Genomic DNA, 16,565 nt, shown 5'->3' with positions numbered 1-16,565 from the left:
TATTGTATTTATTTATTTATTTATACATTTATTTAAACATTCGTTTATTTATTCCTGTATTTACTTATTTATTTATACATTTATTTAAGCATTTATTTATTTATTCTTGTATTTATTCATGCATTTATTTATTTATACTTAAGTCATTTTAAGTCCTCCATAGCCGGAAGGTTTTTCATTAAGCTGCTCCGTTCATTGCGTTGCATAACGGATCGATCTGTGGAGAAGAAAAACACAAACAAAAGCCAAGAAACAATCAGGAGAGAATCATTCATTTTGCCCTTCAGTTGTTACAACTTAGCTCTCTTTAAATGTCCTCCCTCAGCTGGTACTGGTATAGTGAGCTATACAATAAACGTGAGTAAATGTGCTGGTTCGTAATTGTAATCGCCGGATAGTTTTATTATATCGCATTACTACAATCGCCGATTATTTTTTTAGTGAACATTTATTCAATAAAACACTGACCATAACATTGCCTGATGATGTAGTAATGTATTTATCTAAATTGCCAAATTGCTCTATTTCACATCCTTTCCTTAAGTACTAGTACACTGTTAAAGAATACTCTCTATTAAAGGTCCTGCATTAAGAATGTTTCTTCAGTAAAAGTATGCAAGTGTAATGAGAAAAGTAAAATAATTCAAAACAGAAAACGTTCCCCAGCGACTGTTACACTCTTATTTATTATATCATTTGATTGTTATTGCTCATGCACTCATGTAAAAGCAGGATTTTACCTTTTTCATTATGAATCAATCTACTGGTTATTTTCTCCGCTATTCAAATTTATAGTTTGATTTGTAAAAAAGACAGATGAAAAAAAACACAGCGCCCAAAGTGACACCTTCACAATGTTTATTTTGTTGAAACAAGCGTAGAAAAAATGTCAATAAATCAAGTTTAAGGAGAGAGAAAAAATCCTCAAATTAGCTCAAGTGTAGCTGGAGCCTAATCCTACTGCTGCCCCTCTCCGCAGCGACCTCTGACCTGGTCCTGGACGCCCCTCTGGTCCAGCAGACGGTTTACATCGAGGATCGACCTCTGCACATGCTCTACTGCGCGGCCGAGGAGGACTGCCTGTCCAAGTCCGCAGCCAAGGCCGACTGGCCCTACGGACACCGACGCCTGCTGCGCTTCTCCTCCCAGATCCACAACATCGGCCGGGCGGACTTCAAGCCCAAAGCCGGGCGCCACTCGTGGATCTGGCACGCCTGCCATGGGTAGTAATATTATCTGTCATCTACCGTTAACTGTTTGGATGAGAGTGACTGGAGTTTCAATGATGCGGTGATGAAATGTCATGTGTCTCGGGGGGGGGGGGGTGGAAGAGAAACACATACATTACATTACATCACATGTCATTTAGCAGACGCTTTTATCCAAAGCGACTTACAATAAGTGCATCAACCTAGAGTACAAACTCAGAACAACAAGAATACAGAAAGTAATATTTCCTCAACATAGTCGAACTACAAAAGTACTATCAGTAATAACATGAGTAATACCATAAGTAATAACATGAGTAATACCATAAGTAATAACATGAGTAATACCAAAAGTAATAACATGAGTAATAACGAGTAATAACATAAGTAATACCATAAGTATTTATGCGTGTGTATGTGTATATATATGTATGTGTGTGTGTGTGTGTGTGTGTATGTATATGTGTGTATATATATGTTTATGTCTGACATTTTTTTACTTGTTTTATGTTTATATTACTAAACGAATAAAAAAATGTAAGTGACAAAAAAAAAGGAGAAGCCAACGGAGAGTTTTCACATGTTTATCATCGCGTGTTTTCTGTATTTTACAGCCACTACCACAGCATGGATATCTTCACCCACTATGACCTGCTGAGCGCCAACGGGACCCGAGTGGCCGAGGGCCACAAGGCCAGCTTCTGTCTGGAAGACTCGGATTGCCAGGACGGTGAGTCCGAGGCTCCAGATGAGAGTCAGGAGGCGGAGCCACCGGTGACACTGTTGGGTGACACTATCTCTGCCGTCACGCCTTTTTAAACGAGCGACAATAAAAGCAAAGACACGCGCGTGTTCTGCCCTCATGAAGGTGTCGAGGCCGTGTGTGTGTGTACGGTAACTTGTGAGTTAATCAAACGTCGACGTTTTGAAAGGAATTTGCCTTTATTTCCCTAGTTCATATTCGCTTTTATCGTTTGTTTTTATTGTAATTTTTTAATGCATAGCTTTTAGGATTTTTTTTAAATGATGTGTTATAAAACGTCTTTGAGTACTATGAAAAGCGCGAAAGAAATTTTATGTATTATTATTATTATTATTAGTTTATTATCACTGAATCAAAGAGTCATGACCAGTGGTCCCCAAACTGAGGCCCGCGGGCCGGATACGGCCCGCCGCCACATTTGGCCCGGCCCCCTGAACAATACCAGAGACGCATTATGATTTATTTTTTCAGTCTGGCCACGCAAATCCTCGACTAGCCGCTGTCAAATAGAACGTAATACTGGCGAAAAGGTTAGGTAAGAGAACAATGTATTCAGAATGCAGAGTATTTACCATTTTCTGTGAAGATCCCGGAAAGGGTTATTAATATTTGCTTATGTGGCTTTCTGGAAAACAACAAATATTTACATTTAGGCACCCCTGCGATCGTCACACTTTTTCTGTTACAAACTGACTCCGCCCCCATCAGAGAAGGGAAAAGTTCTGTGGCCCTCATAGGAAAAAGTTTGGGAACCCCTGGCCATGACCGAGGCTTGCTTCATCATGGATTCACGAATTCATCGATGTATCTTTTTGCCTCCCAGATGTTTCCAAGCGCTACGCGTGCGCCAACTTTGGCGATCAGGGCATCACTGTGGGCTGCTGGGATTTGTACCGCCACGACATCGACTGCCAGTGGATCGACATCACGGACGTCAAACCTGGAAACTACATTCTGCAGGTGAGCATGTGCATCTCAATTTGTAGAGCACAAAACATACATTGATATATATTTGAATATGTATAACACTCAGACGACTACTTAACCATCCTATTACCTTTGGGGTCAATTTGACCCCATTCAATGTTTAACGTCTCTAAAAAAATGATTGACATCATTAATTTTGCTTCATATTTCATGACTTTTCCTAATTTATTGGGGACAACTGGGAAAACATAAAATTCACACGATGATATGTTTTCAACGTCCAGAACACAACTTGTACGCATCGGTGTTCTTTGAGGTCAATTTGTAACACATATAAGAAATATCAACTTTTTTATTTATTTAAAGGGCTATTTAGGTATCAACAAACACACATAAAGTATCTCACACTTAAACTTGGGAAACAATATTAATTTAAATAATGTTCTGGAGGTTTTAATTGCTGGGTAAAAAGATGTTAGTACATTTGAAGGTAACAGGAGGGTTAATACAGTAGAAAGGACTGCACTCATTACTTTTTAGTACATTTGGTATATTTTTCTCAGGCAAGAAGATTTCGGAGGGGAAGGAACTGTTGGCGAAACGTTCTGTTTGTCTCGTTCAGTCAAGTGTGTTGATTATTCGCAGAGGGACATATTTCTTCCTGATGCAAATACTTCAAGAATCCTGTTAATATGAATGAAGACCCTCAAAATAGTTCATTAACTAGAACGGGCACTCGGTAGAGCGCATACCTTCGCATATCACAAGATTGGGCATTGAATTCAATTCAATTCAATTCAGTTTATTTGTATAGCCCAATTTCACAAATTACAAATTTGTCTCGGAGTGCTTTACAATCTGTACACATAGACATCCCTGCCCCAAAACCTCACATCGGACCAGGAAAAACTCCCAAATAACCCTTCAGGGGGAAAAAAAGGGAAGAAACCTGGAGGAGAGCAACAAAGGAGGATCCCTCTCCTAGGATGGACAGATGCAATAGATGTAATGTGTACAGAAGGACAGATTTAGAGTTAAAATACATTCAATGAATATGACAGAGTGTATGAATAGTTCATAGTAGGCATATTCCACGATGGAGACCTCCACGATCCATCAGGCAGATGGCGGTGGGGAGGAGGAGGGCGAAGTCTCAACAGGACAGTGGCGTAGTCATGAGCAGGAATTCCGACCCAGGCGATCCATCAGGCAGATGGGATCTATGCCGTCTCATAGGGTCCGATGACCCCATGAGACGAAAGTCAAAAGGACTTCCGGGAGAAAGCAGAGTTAGTAACGTGTGATTGAGAGATGAAAATTCATCCTTAAGGAGAGAAAAAGAGGAGATAGGTACTCAGTGCATCCTAAAACGTCCCCGGCAGCTATAAGCCTATAGCAGCATATCAAGGGCTGGACCAGGGCAAACCTGATTCAGCCCTAACTATAAGCTCTGTCAAAGAGGAAGGTCTTAAGTCTACTCTTAAACGAGGTGACTGTGTCTGCCTCCCGGACTGAAATTGGAAGCTGGTTCCATAAAAGAGGAGCTTGATAACTAAAGGCTCTGGCTCCCATTCTACTTTTTAAGACTCTAGGAACTACAAGTAGTCCCGCATTTAGTGAGCGTAGCTCTCTAGTGGGGCAATATGGTGCGACAAGCTCCTTAAGATATGATGGAGCATCACCAATCAAGGCTTTGTAGGTTAAGAGAAGAATTTTAAAAGTGATTCTTGATTTTACTGGGAGCCAGTGCAGAGCAGCTAGTGCAGGAGTGATGTGATCTCTTTTCTTAGTTTTAGTGAGAACACGAGCTGCAGCATTCTGGATCAACTGGAGGGACCTAAGAGATTTATTAGAGCAGCCTGCTAATAAGGAGTTGCAGTAATCCAGTCTCAAGTAACGAACGTGAACCAATTTTTCTGCATCTTTTGAGACAAGATGTGCCTGATTTTTGAAATATTACGTAGATGAAAGAATGCAGTCCTTGAGATTTGCTTTACGTGGGAGTTAAAGGACAAGTCCCGATCAAAGATAACGCCAAGATTCTTTACAGTGGTGTTGGATGCCAGGGCAATGCCGTCTACAGAATCCACATCACCAGATAATTGATCTCTGAGGTGCTCAGGGCCGATTAAAATTACTTCGGTTTTGTCTGAGTTTAACATCAAGAAGTTGCAGGTCATCCATGTTTTATGTCTTTAAGACATGCTTGAATTTTACAGAGTTGGTTGCTCTCCTCTGGTTTTATCGATAAATATAGTTGAGTGTCATCTGCATAACAATGAAAGTTTATGGAGTGTTTCCTGATAATATTGCCCAAAGGAAGCATGTATAAGGTAAATAAAATTGGTCCAAGCACAGAACCTTGTGGAACTCCGTGATTAACGTTGGTGGTTATCGAGGCGTCATCGTTTACAAATACAAACTGAGATCGATCTGATAAATAGGATTTAAACCAAATTAGTGCCGTGCCTGAAATGCCAATCGACTGCTCCAGTCTCTGTAACAGGATGTCATGGTCAATGGTGTCGAATGCAGCACTAAGGTCTAACAAGACCAGGACAGAGAGGAGTCCTTTATCTGCTGCCATTAAGAGGTCATTTGTAATTTTCACCAGTGCCGTCTCGGTGCTGTGGTGTTTTCTAAATCCTGATTGAAATTTCTCAAATAAACTATTATGATGTAGAAAGTCGCACAACTGATTTGCAGCCACTTTCTCAAGGTTCTTGGAGAGGAAGGGAGGTTAGAGATCGGTCTGTAGTTAGCCAATACCTCTGGATCCAGAGTGGGCTTCTTCAGGAGAGGTTTAATAACAGCCACCTTGAAGGAGTGTGGTACGTGGCCTGTTAGCAGAGACACATTGATAATATCTAATAGAGAGCCGCCAATTAAAGGCAAAATGTCTTTAAGCAGCCTCGTCGGGATGGGGTCCAAGAGACAGGTAGGCGTGTTCAAGTAGAAACCGTTGAAAATAATTGGTCACGGTTGATAGGAGAAAATCCTCCAAATATACACCAGGGCATACAGCGGTTTCCAAGGCCATTCCACTTGAGGACAGATTGGCACTGGTTATGGGCAAGAGATTATTAATCTTGTCCCTAATAGTTAAAATCTTTTCATTAAAGAAGTTCATAAAGTCATTACCACTAAGGTTTATAGGAATGCTCGGCTCCACAGAGCTGTGACTCTCTGTCAGCCTGGCTACAGTGCTGAAGAGAAACCTGGGGTTGTTTTTATTTTTTTCTATTATTGATGAGTAATAGGCTGCTCTGGCATTACGGAGGGCCTTCTTATATGTTTTAAGACTATCTCGCCAAACTAAGCGGGATTCTTCGAGATTAGTTGAACGCCATATGCTCAAGCTTTCGTGACGCTTGCTTCAGTTTGCGGGTCTGAGGGTTATACCAGGAGCAAACCTCCTCTTCCTCACTGTCTTCTTCTTCAGAGGGCTATCGAGTCCAGTGTCATTCTCAGAGAGCCTATGGCACTGTCAACAAGATGATCAATCTGGGACGGACTAAAGTTAGACCAGGAGTCCTCTGTTATATTGAGACGTGGTATCGAATCAAATACAGAAGGAATCGCTTCTTTAAATTTAGCTACAGCACTATCAGTTAGACATCTAGTGTAAAAACTTTTGACTAACGGAGTACACTCCGGTAGTATAAATTCAAAAGTTATGAGGTTGTGGTCTGACAGAAGAGGATTCTGTGGGAAGACGTTCAAATGCTCAATGTCAACGCCATAAGTAAGAACAAGATCAAGCGTGTGGCATTAGTTTCATGCCAATTGGATAGAAATTGGCCCCGCTATGGTAAAAAGAAGATTTAGACCCTTTCATGACCTTGACCTTGACCTTTGACCCGATCGATCCCAAAATCGAATCAAATGGTCCCCGGATAATAACCAATCATCCCACCAAATTTCATGCGATTCAGTTCAATACGTTTTGAGTTATTTGAGTAACACGCATACACATAAATAAATAAATACACGGCGATCAAAACATAACCTTCCGCATTTTCAATGCGAAGGTAATGATACCTGTTGCGTTCATAATGACGACAGACTGAGCAACAAACACCAGCTTTCAACCACATTTTTATGAATGTCTATTCTGTTCTAAAAAAAAATTCCTTTGTTGTTTCTTACCCCGTCAGATTGTTATCAATCCAAATCAGGAAGTGTCTGAAAGCGACTTCAGCAACAACGCCATGAAATGCAACTGTAAATATGACGGACATCGAATCTGGCTCCATAACTGCCACATTGGTAACCAGTCAAAAAAACACTACAACTACCAGATTACTTCACATCTCTTATATTCAACCCTTTTTGTTTTTAACCGCCCTTGGTGATGGTTTGTTTCTAATCCCTGCAGGTGATGCGTTCAGCGAGGAGGCCGAGAGGAGGTTTGAGAAGTACCCCGGGCAGCTGAATAACCAGATTCCTTAAAAAACACACTTCACCAGCTCAAAAAGCAGAACACACACACCTTTTTGTTTTCAGGTGCCAAAATGCCCCCCCCCCCCCCACACACACACACACACACACACAGTATCTGGAGTCATGGAAGGAGCCAACAGTGTTTTCCTGAATGTGTTTCATGCAATACTTGAATATTCAAGTGCTAATGTTTCTCTTTTGTCAGTCTAATGTGAGCTAATGCCATATTTTTTATTACAATGACTGTTATGAATGTTCCGAGTTATGAATGAGGTGTTTTGCTTTTGTTTTTGTTTTTTCAAGAGAGACAGATTCAGATCTAGCGAAGATTGTTAGCGTTATAGCTGTAACGCATAAAAAGTCCGAGGCAGGAACTGGAAGAAGAAATGTGAGAGTCTTACTGGTCTTCATACTGGGATTCATGGGCAGAGGAGATGGACTGTCCCGCCGCCTCGGATCAAAACAGTTCATAGTAACTGGATTATTCGCTCTGGGCTACTGTTCAGTTTTCTGCCGTCTCGGTGACAATATTTTGTGAATGTATTTATTGCTAAAATCAAAGCGCTCGTCAATTTTCTTTGAGAACGGTTTGAAGCCGTCTGTGGCTTTAATCTGTGTGTATTACTATTAGGAGTCATTTAGGGTCAGAACACAGATGTTATAGGGCAAGAAAACTACAATCACCCTCATGAGTGTCTGTATGTAAACTGATGTGATCTCAACCCACTGAATAAAACGGAGAGGAATGATAACAACGCCGCGTCTGAGAGACGCGTTTGATCAGAAACAGTGTTGAGTCACACGCTTGCAAGCAAATGTCTATTTTAAAGGTGTTTCTGGTATTGTGACCACTCTTTAAATGTGAATGACCTCACATGAACAGATATAAATTCAACCCTAAAGTGATTGTTAAATCTGAGATTGTGCCATTTGAAGGTTGTTTATAGGTCCAGGAAAAAAAAGTGGCAGGAATATGAATGAATAATTCATTTTGTTTGCCTGGTGTTAGCAGCGTCTTCTGTGTTGCATATTACACCTCTCTCTCTCTCTTTCCCAACGCCTCCCATCTCTATTTTTAAATAAAAAACTGAAATGCTTCTGTGAAAGTTGAAAAAAAAAACAATAATTTGACAAGCAGATTATTCTGTTTACGAGTCAAAGTTAACATATCCTCATATGAAGGTTCATGTTAGAGAAACTTTGTTGATTACGTCGGTTGTATACAAATATGGAACATAACTTATCGGCAGAGCGACAAACCACGTATGATAACAGCCTGAGAGCACAGGACAGTCAAATTGTAAAAATATATATATATATTTTTAAATAATCTAATTTACTCTAATAGGGTTGTAATGATTAAGACCTATTAAATTGAAACTCCAGTGAACATTAATTTACTCTACATGCGTTACAAATCATAAGAAGACAGTCATGATCAGAGGAACAAGGTTTTACTTTGACGGTACAGCTCTCAAAAAAAAAGAAAAAAATACAAAGCAGAAACATGACAAATAAAAAAAGGCAGGAAATTACAGCGAGTCACATTAATCTACAAGTTCTCTGCCGATGAAAGAGTCTCACGTATATATTTTGACAGGTACGATAATCTTCCAACGCCGAAGGTGAATGAAATCGGCCTCCGGGGAGACCGAACCCGGCTCCCGGTCCTGAATGACGTCACAGAAGAGGTCGCTCACTGCAGCATCGTCTGTTTCACAACCCTCCCCTCCTTGTCAACGGCAAAGTTGTAATTCTTTGGATTGTCCAGAGCGTCTTCGATACGCCGATCCAAGTTCTCCAACGTGATGAAGTTCTTCACATCCTCCTGTGAGAGATTGAGGGGAAGAAAGTCACATTTGAGAACATGTGGACGTGCTCACACACAAATACACAAATAAACAAAGATTGAAAGAAGAAACAAAATCTGACCTGCAACTGCAAAATGTCCTTCTCTTTTTCTTTGAGGAATTCTTGCTGCTGCTGTTCTCGCTGAACGGAAGCTTCGACCTGCTTGCGCTCGGCGTCCTCCTTTTCCTTCTGGACCCTCAACGTCCTGAAAGAGTCAGAGGGCACGGTGAGCCGTAACTTTGGGAGAATGATCCTTCTTTTATAGACGATGGGAATGAGTCGTGAAACCCAGATCGCTTCCGCTGGTCTTAAAGTTGAGATTTTTACTTTTCATGTTGTGATTTTGGGGTTTTCTTATTTTTTTTCAAAATGTGTTTATTTGATTTTTCTTATTTTTTTCCCTTCAAGGAAGAACAAGTTACAAATACAGTAAACATAAGAAACATGTTACCAGACGATAATAAAATGAAAATAATTATAAAAATATAATAAATTATATAAAATGACACTGAATACTGGATGGCACACTCATTGGTACATTTGGGGTATTTAGACAGTGGGTTGTTTTTAGAGCCCTAAGAAATTGAGGGCCCTTTACAAAGTCCAAGAAGGAAGTCCAGATCTCTTCAAACTGCATATTTTCCTTTCAGTGATATGTTATTTTTTCCATGGCATTTGTACAATGTCCTCTAACCAGCCTTTGCTAGTCGGCTTCTGTATAGATTTCCAACATTTTGCAATAGTCCGTCTGGCTTGCAGTAGGCATAGGGTAACCATCTTTATGTTAGCTCTGCTGAGTTTAATGTCCTTTGGTTTGAGTCCCAAAACACACATTCTTGGGCACATAGGGAGAACCACCTTTGATGCATTTGAGAGCGTCTCAACAACCAGGGTTTTCTTCTTACCGGACTTCGAGCATGCGGAGGTTCTCCTGGTTGTTCATGGCCATGAGGGCGCGATGCTCCTCCGCCTCCTGCCTCGCCCTCTCCTCCGCCAGGGAGCCCCTCTCCTCCGTGTACTTTTTCCGAAGCACTTCCTCCTTAAACTCCAGACTGACGGACACGGAGGAGACAACCACATTAATATCAAGGCTGCACATTTTGATTATTTCTTCTTCTTTCTGATCTTACAGGACCAAACATTAATGTTTATTAGACACCTTTAGTTGCGGACCCAGATTGGGGTGTGCATGGTTTTAAAACAGGAGCATGCGTTGTGAAAAATGCTTCTTTTGTCTAATAGTAAAAAAGATATTCACTCTTCAAAGAATTTGATCTCTGTTGGACTGGAATATATAACATTACTATTCTATGATTAATAACTTTCTGATTCTTGAAAAAGTCTCACTTATATCTTTCTGCTGCAGCAAAAAACACATTTCCCTACTGGGAATCAATAAAGCATAATCTTATTTCATCTTATTTACCAGCTAAATTCAAAATATACACATTTTAATCAGTGTTTATTCAAATGTAAAATACTTATAGATAGTACCATCTGATCTTTGACAAAGCTGATTGCACATTTTAGATAGATGGAAACTTTATTAATCCCGAGGGAAATTTAGGTCATCCAGTAGCTTATACACTTAACTCACAAACATACATACACAAGTCACAGTAGAATCACAGTAGAAAAACAATACACATAGGGAGACCATGTTCACAGGGAGTAGGGTGTATACAGATATTATACATATATTAAACAGATATTACAGTGTGCAAAGTGATATAAATAGTACAGTCAGTGCAATGGGATAGTATAGCCAGTAAAGAGTAAAAAGATGGACAGTGGGATGGAAAAATCAAAAAATAATATAACATTTAATATAATAAATAAAGATTATGAAAAATAATTTGTCAAGAATAGCTCAAATGTTGCAGCACCTGTTGAAAAATTCTGAATAATGTATTGGATGAGGACTGAAGGTAAAACAAAGTTAGGTTTCGGGAGCAATTTACAACTTAAAATGAGTTTGGGGGTCACAGATTTTGAGCAGGGAAACAGAACTTCCCACAACCCCAGGTGACCCGCTGAAGTTCGACCCCGACGCATAACGTACCGAAGCGCCCTGGTGATCAACTGGTACTCCGAGAATCTCTCCTTGAGGACGACCATCTCCCTCGGGTCCACCGGCGGAGGCACTTTGATTCGCCCCTCTTTGGACTTGGCCACCGGGTCCGTGCGTGACTTTCTGCCCCGCACAGCCTCCACGAGCACGGCGCTCCTGGGTGCGAGGAGCCGGCTCACCTGGACACTCCTCCCGCCGATCACCTGGAACATGACGGCGTCGAAATGGACTGTAAGTTGCTCAATGTAACGGTTTAATCAACGCATTTGACAGTTAACATTGAGGCAGAAATGCTATCGACAGGAGGCGGCGGCCATCTTGGTGACCTCTGACCGGCGGAAGTGTTTAGCTAAGGCCTCTGTTCGCCGCTACTGCCACCTTTAGGTCGCACACTATATTTATTTGTAATGAAGCAGCATGTGTTCCTTATTGATGTATTACAATAGTTTTTATAACGTTTCATGTTTTAATGTTTAATGTTAATGGCTCTCATGCACCGGTGTTATAGTGTTAACTATAATGGCAGGTAGCTAGCCACGAAGCTAGGTAGCTAGCTAGTTAGCTTCACAACTTTAAGCATGCAAATAAATAAACAGTGTTTTGTCAGTTCTTTAAAAAAATAATATATATATGTATATGTATGTATGTGTGTGTATATATGTGTATGCGTATGTTTGTGTGTTTATTATATATATATATATATATATATATATATATATATATGCTCTCGATGGTGTTCAGAATTGGGGGACGCTCAGCCTCAGAGTGCTGTGCTTCCTGTTGCCTGTAGACCTGCTGGTAGTCTTTCAGCACCTTCACCACCTCTTCATGTCTGAACTGCATGGCGTCGTCGACTGGGAGGTTGCCCCACCTGCACAGCAATGAGTACAAATGAGTACGATGAGTCAGCATGAGACACATGGCATTTGAGGAGGTTCTCTGTGAGCAGCAGCTCTGTATTCAGCAGAGGAGCTTCAGTCTGGACCAAACGGACCCAGAGCCTCCACAGATTAAAGAGGAACAGGAGGAACTCTGCACCAGCCAGGAGGGAGAGCAGCTTGAGCTGAAGCAGGAGACTGAGAGCTTCATGTTGACTCCTACTCATGAGGGTGTTTTTCTTCATTTGCTCTCTTGCTGATAATTGTTTACAGGGTCCTTGTTACTTTTATCTACCGGCTAAAGTTGTATTTTTTTATGTTAAATGATTGTCTTTGAAATAACTCAAACATCAGTTGACGTAGAGAGGAGAGAAAAAATATATAAAAAAGGCGGAACCAAAATAACAACTCGTATCCAACGTCGGAACTTGAGAGTGTGACACCCAGCGGAAGTAAACAACGGAGTTAGCGGGGGAAAGATGAAACGTTAGTCGTCTTCGCGGAGGTAAAACAACAATGTCGTCAGTTGAGAACATGAGAAACTTTGTCCACGAGCGGCTGACTGCTGCTGCGGAAGAAATCTTCGGAGTTTTTGAAAAAACTATCTTCGAGTACCAGGAAGAGGTCGACCGTCAGCGCAGACTGCTGGACATCGTTTGGAAACCTGAAATAAAGCTACGCAGAACAGGTGTGTGAAATATAGCTCATCCTTTTCATTATTGCTGCAGTCACGTGGATTCATGCAGATGGTTGACAGCCGATGAGAACAGGTTGGTACAATGAGGTGAAGCAGGCAGAGAATAAATAACCTACCTTCCACGGTACACTTGCCGTCCATGGAATACGATATATTCCTTTCAACTGTTTTATTTAATAATTTCTTTAGAATATAACGTTATACGAAGTAACATTGTGCTTTCTCTTGATATTCTATTGCACATTAAGCAACTCTCCATTGTGAGGGAGAAGAAGATTGAACAAGTTAAAATATTTGATCCAATACTGATGTTGGTTTTCTGCCCTGGGTTCACACAAATTTACCATCCTGTCCTCGTCCACTGTCAGGATAGCCAGTGTGGTGAATGCTTGGTTTCACTTGTTGGTATTTTCATTTTTATCACAAGATTATTACCTATTTCCTTTTGTTCTCTCTCCCTCCAGAGCTCCCAGAGCAACATGTCTGTAAGGATGAGGAGGAGAAGGAAGAGGAGGTTCTCTCTGAGCAGCAGCTCTGTATTCAGGAGAGGAGCTCCAGTCTGGACCAAGAGGACCCAGCGCCTCCACAGACCAAAAAGGAACAGGAGGAACTCTGCACCAGTCCGGAGGGAAAGCAGCTTGAGCTGAAGCAGGAGAAGGAGACCTTCATGTTGACTCCTACCCATGAGGAAACGGACCACAGTGAGCCAGAACCCACAACTGACCACCAGCTCGTAGCTGAGAGCCCAGATCGTAAAGGAAGTGAGCATGAAGACTCTGAATCAACCAGAAATCCAGAGCCAGAACCAAAGAAAATAGATCCCAAAAATAGAAGTCACTGTGACGATGAGAACTTGTTCAAGATTCCCAATGATACTCAAATCGGGAAAGCACTTTTCCAATGTGATACTTGTGGAAAAACATTCAAGTGCAGGTCAGCTTTGTCTACACACCTGAGAACACACACAGGTGAGAAGCCATTTTCTTGCAAAACATGTGGGAAGGATTTTAAATCCAATGCTAGCTTGACGGTCCACACAAGGACACACACAGGTGAGAACCTATTTTCTTGCAAAACATGTTCGAGGAGTTTTGTAAAAAGTAGTTATTTGACGGTCCACATGAGAACACACACAGGTGAGAAGCCATTTTCTTGCAAAACATGTGGGAAGCATTTTAAATCCAATGCTAGCTTGACGGTCCACACAAGGACACACACAGGTGAGAACCTATTTTCTTGCAAAACATGTTCGAGGAGTTTTGTAAGAAGTAGTTATTTGACGGTCCACACAAGGACACACACAGGTGAGAAGCCATTTTCTTGCAAAACATGTGAAAAAGATTTCCGACGTAATTCAGCCTTGTTGGTTCACATGAGAAGAGCCCACTCTGGGGAGAAGCCGTAACTACGAGACCTGTGGGAAAACATACTTTGAGGCTACTCCATTGACGAGGCTTATAAGATCATACATACAACAAAATACCACCGTTATTCTTTGTCAACATCCACTACATGTTAATTGTGAAAACATAGGTATTTGCCATGAGAACAGAACTTTTCGGACACCACCAAACATGTAAGAGCTGGTCGTTGATGTTCTAAAGAAACCAAAGACTGTTTTTTTTCCTTTATAAATGCATGACAATAAAATGGGTTGTACTGTGTTTTATTGAGGTGGATAATGTCTCATGTCATTTGCGATCAATGAGTACGATGAGTCAGCATGAGACACATGGCATTTGAGGAGGTTCTCTGTGAGCAGCAGCTCTGTATTCAGCAGAGGAGCTTCAGTCTGGACCAAACGGACCCAGAGCCTCCACAGATTAAAGAGGAACAGGAGGAACTCTGCACCAGCCAGGAGGGAGAGCAGCTTGAGCTGAAGCAGGAGACTGAGAGCTTCATGTTGACTCCTACTCATGAGGGTGTTTTTCTTCATTTGCTCTCTTGCTGATAATTGTTTACAGGGTCCTTGTTACTTTTATCTACCGGCTAAAGTTGTATTTTTTTATGTTAAATGATTGTCTTTGAAATAACTCAAACATCAGTTGACGTAGAGAGGAGAGAAAAATATATTAAAAAGGCGGAACCAAAATAACAACTCGTATCCAACGTCGGAACTTGACAGTGTGACACCCAGCGGAAGTAAACAACGGAGTTAGCGGGGGAAAGATGAGACGTTAGTCGTCTTCGCGGAGGTAAAACAACAATGTCGTCAGTTGAGAACATGAGAAACTTTGTCCGCGAGCGGCTGACTGCTGCTGCGGAAGAAATCTTCGGAGTTTTTGAAAAAACTATCTTCGAGTACCAGGAAGAGGTCGACCGTCAGCGCAGACTGCTGGACATCGTTTGGAAACCTGAAATAAAGCTACGCAGAACAGGTGTGTGAAATATAGCTCATCCTTTTAATTATTGCTGCAGTCACGTGGATTCATGCAGATGGTTGACAGCCGATGAGAACAGGTTGGTACAATGAGGTGAAGCAGGCAGAGAATAAATAACCTACCTTCCACGGTACACTTGCCGTCCATGGAATACGATATATTCCTTTCAACTGTTTTATTTAATAATTTCTTGAGAATATAACGTTATACGAAGTAACATTGTGCGTTCTCTTGATATTCTATTGCACATTAAGCAACTCTCCATTGTGAGGGAGAAGAAAATTGAACAAGTTCAAATATTTGATTCAAGATTCAAGATGTTTTATTTGTCACATACACACACAGGGTGTGCAGTGAAATGAAAGTGGCAATGCTCAGCAGGAATGTGCAAGGGCAACAAGTACACACTATTTACAATAAAAAACAACACAATATTTACAGTAAGTGTGTGTGTGTGTGTGTGTGTGTGTGTGTGTGTGCCTAAGAGGGGCAGTTGTGTGGGTCTATGTGGGGGTCCTGGTGAGGTCGGAGTTCACAATCCTGATGGCCTGAGGAAAGAAACTCCGTCTCAGTCTCTCTGTTCTTGCAGCGTGACTACGGAGGCGCCTGCCTGACCGCAGCAGCTGAAACAGTCTGTTGTTGGGGTGGTGAGGATCCTTCATGATCCTGCCGGCTCTGGTTCTGCACCTCCTGGTGTACAAGTCCTGCAGGGTGGGAGTGTAGTTCCAATAGTGCGCTCACCGAACGCACTACTCTCTGCAGAGCCTTCCTGTCCTGAGCGGAGCAGTTGCCAAACCAGGCTGTGATGCTTCCTGTCAGGACGCTCTCTACAGCTCCAGAGTAGAAGGACTGAAGGATCCTCTGGGAAACTTTAAATTTCCTCAGCTGCCTGAGGTGGTAGAGGCGCTGCCTTGCCTTTCTCACCAGAGTGTCTGTGTTCGTTGACCATGTCAGATCCTCGGTGATGTGGACTCCCAGGTATTTATACCCGCTCACCCTCTCCACAGTAGTCCCGTTAATCCCCAGTGGTGAGTACGTCCTCTGTTGTTGTACCTGTTAAAGAATATATATTATAGTTTAGCATAGCTTAGTATTGTTTGCATATAGATTATGTGTAAGATGGAAAACACTGAATGGAAGTTAAAACCTCCAGCGGAGCACTCTGGTGTCTGAGCTGATCTAAAGAAAGATAACAGTGACACCTAAGGAATGTTGATGTAAACCCCCTTCTGCACTGCACTCATCAAAGAAGATGACTAGAGAAAGAGCTCATTGTATTCATTGTTTAGAAAGAGCAATCACAGTCCTTACCTCGTCGGGAGGATAGATAACAAGGGTCCAGATGG

The 16,565-nt window shown here is 41.6% G+C and overlaps 3 protein-coding genes across 4 annotated transcripts in view; 2 read left to right on the top strand and 1 right to left on the bottom strand.

Annotated features, from left to right (window-relative positions):
• loxl3b (lysyl oxidase-like 3b) overlaps positions 1–8,438 on the top strand; it is a 28,797-nt gene extending 20,359 nt beyond the window's left edge. For both annotated transcript variants that reach the window (XM_056426300.1, XM_056426299.1), the window contains 5 exons: positions 980–1,223; positions 1,823–1,938; positions 2,795–2,931; positions 7,056–7,167; positions 7,277–8,438. In XM_056426300.1, the coding sequence (XP_056282275.1) occupies positions 980–1,223; positions 1,823–1,938; positions 2,795–2,931; positions 7,056–7,167; positions 7,277–7,350 (683 nt within the window). In that variant the 3' untranslated portion in view covers positions 7,351–8,438. The remainder of the gene's footprint in view (positions 1–979; positions 1,224–1,822; positions 1,939–2,794; positions 2,932–7,055; positions 7,168–7,276) is intronic.
• Positions 8,439–8,778: 340 nt separating this feature from the next.
• mrps26 (mitochondrial ribosomal protein S26) lies at positions 8,779–11,590 on the bottom strand. Its single transcript, XM_056426301.1, has 4 exons — positions 11,255–11,590; positions 10,098–10,244; positions 9,274–9,397; positions 8,779–9,169 (listed from the first exon to the last, which is right to left on the bottom strand). Exons 1-4 carry the CDS (start codon positions 11,473–11,475, stop codon positions 9,038–9,040), a joined length of 624 nt encoding a protein of 207 aa, XP_056282276.1. The 5' UTR covers positions 11,476–11,590; the 3' UTR covers positions 8,779–9,037.
• A 588-nt stretch (positions 11,591–12,178) lies between these two features.
• LOC130201481 (zinc finger and SCAN domain-containing protein 2-like) lies at positions 12,179–15,657 on the top strand. The gene is made up of 2 exons (XM_056426516.1): positions 12,179–12,829; positions 13,303–15,657. The coding sequence occupies exons 1-2, from the start codon at positions 12,658–12,660 to the stop codon at positions 14,241–14,243; spliced, it is 1,113 nt and encodes a 370-aa protein (XP_056282491.1). The 5' UTR covers positions 12,179–12,657; the 3' UTR covers positions 14,244–15,657.
• The last annotated feature ends 908 nt before the right edge of the window (positions 15,658–16,565 follow it).

The sequence above is a fragment of the Pseudoliparis swirei genome, chromosome 11, assembly GCF_029220125.1.
Source record: "Pseudoliparis swirei isolate HS2019 ecotype Mariana Trench chromosome 11, NWPU_hadal_v1, whole genome shotgun sequence".
Taxonomy (NCBI): Eukaryota; Metazoa; Chordata; class Actinopteri; order Perciformes; family Liparidae; genus Pseudoliparis; species Pseudoliparis swirei.
This window is presented reverse-complemented; position numbering and strand designations above follow the sequence as displayed.

Coding starts and splice junctions, on each gene's coding strand:
- mrps26 (XM_056426301.1), bottom strand. CDS start 11,475: ATGTTCCAGGTGATCGGCGGGAGGAGTGTCCAGGTGAGCCGGCTCCTC. Junction 9,398..10,097: donor CTCCGCATGCTCGAAGTCCG/GTAAGAAGAAAA, acceptor TGACTCTTTCAG/GACGTTGAGGGTCCAGAAGG. Junction 9,170..9,273: donor AGGACATTTTGCAGTTGCAG/GTCAGATTTTGT, acceptor AATCTCTCACAG/GAGGATGTGAAGAACTTCAT.
- LOC130201481 (XM_056426516.1), top strand. CDS start 12,658: ATGTCGTCAGTTGAGAACATGAGAAACTTTGTCCACGAGCGGCTGACT. Junction 12,830..13,302: donor AATAAAGCTACGCAGAACAG/GTGTGTGAAATA, acceptor CTCTCCCTCCAG/AGCTCCCAGAGCAACATGTC.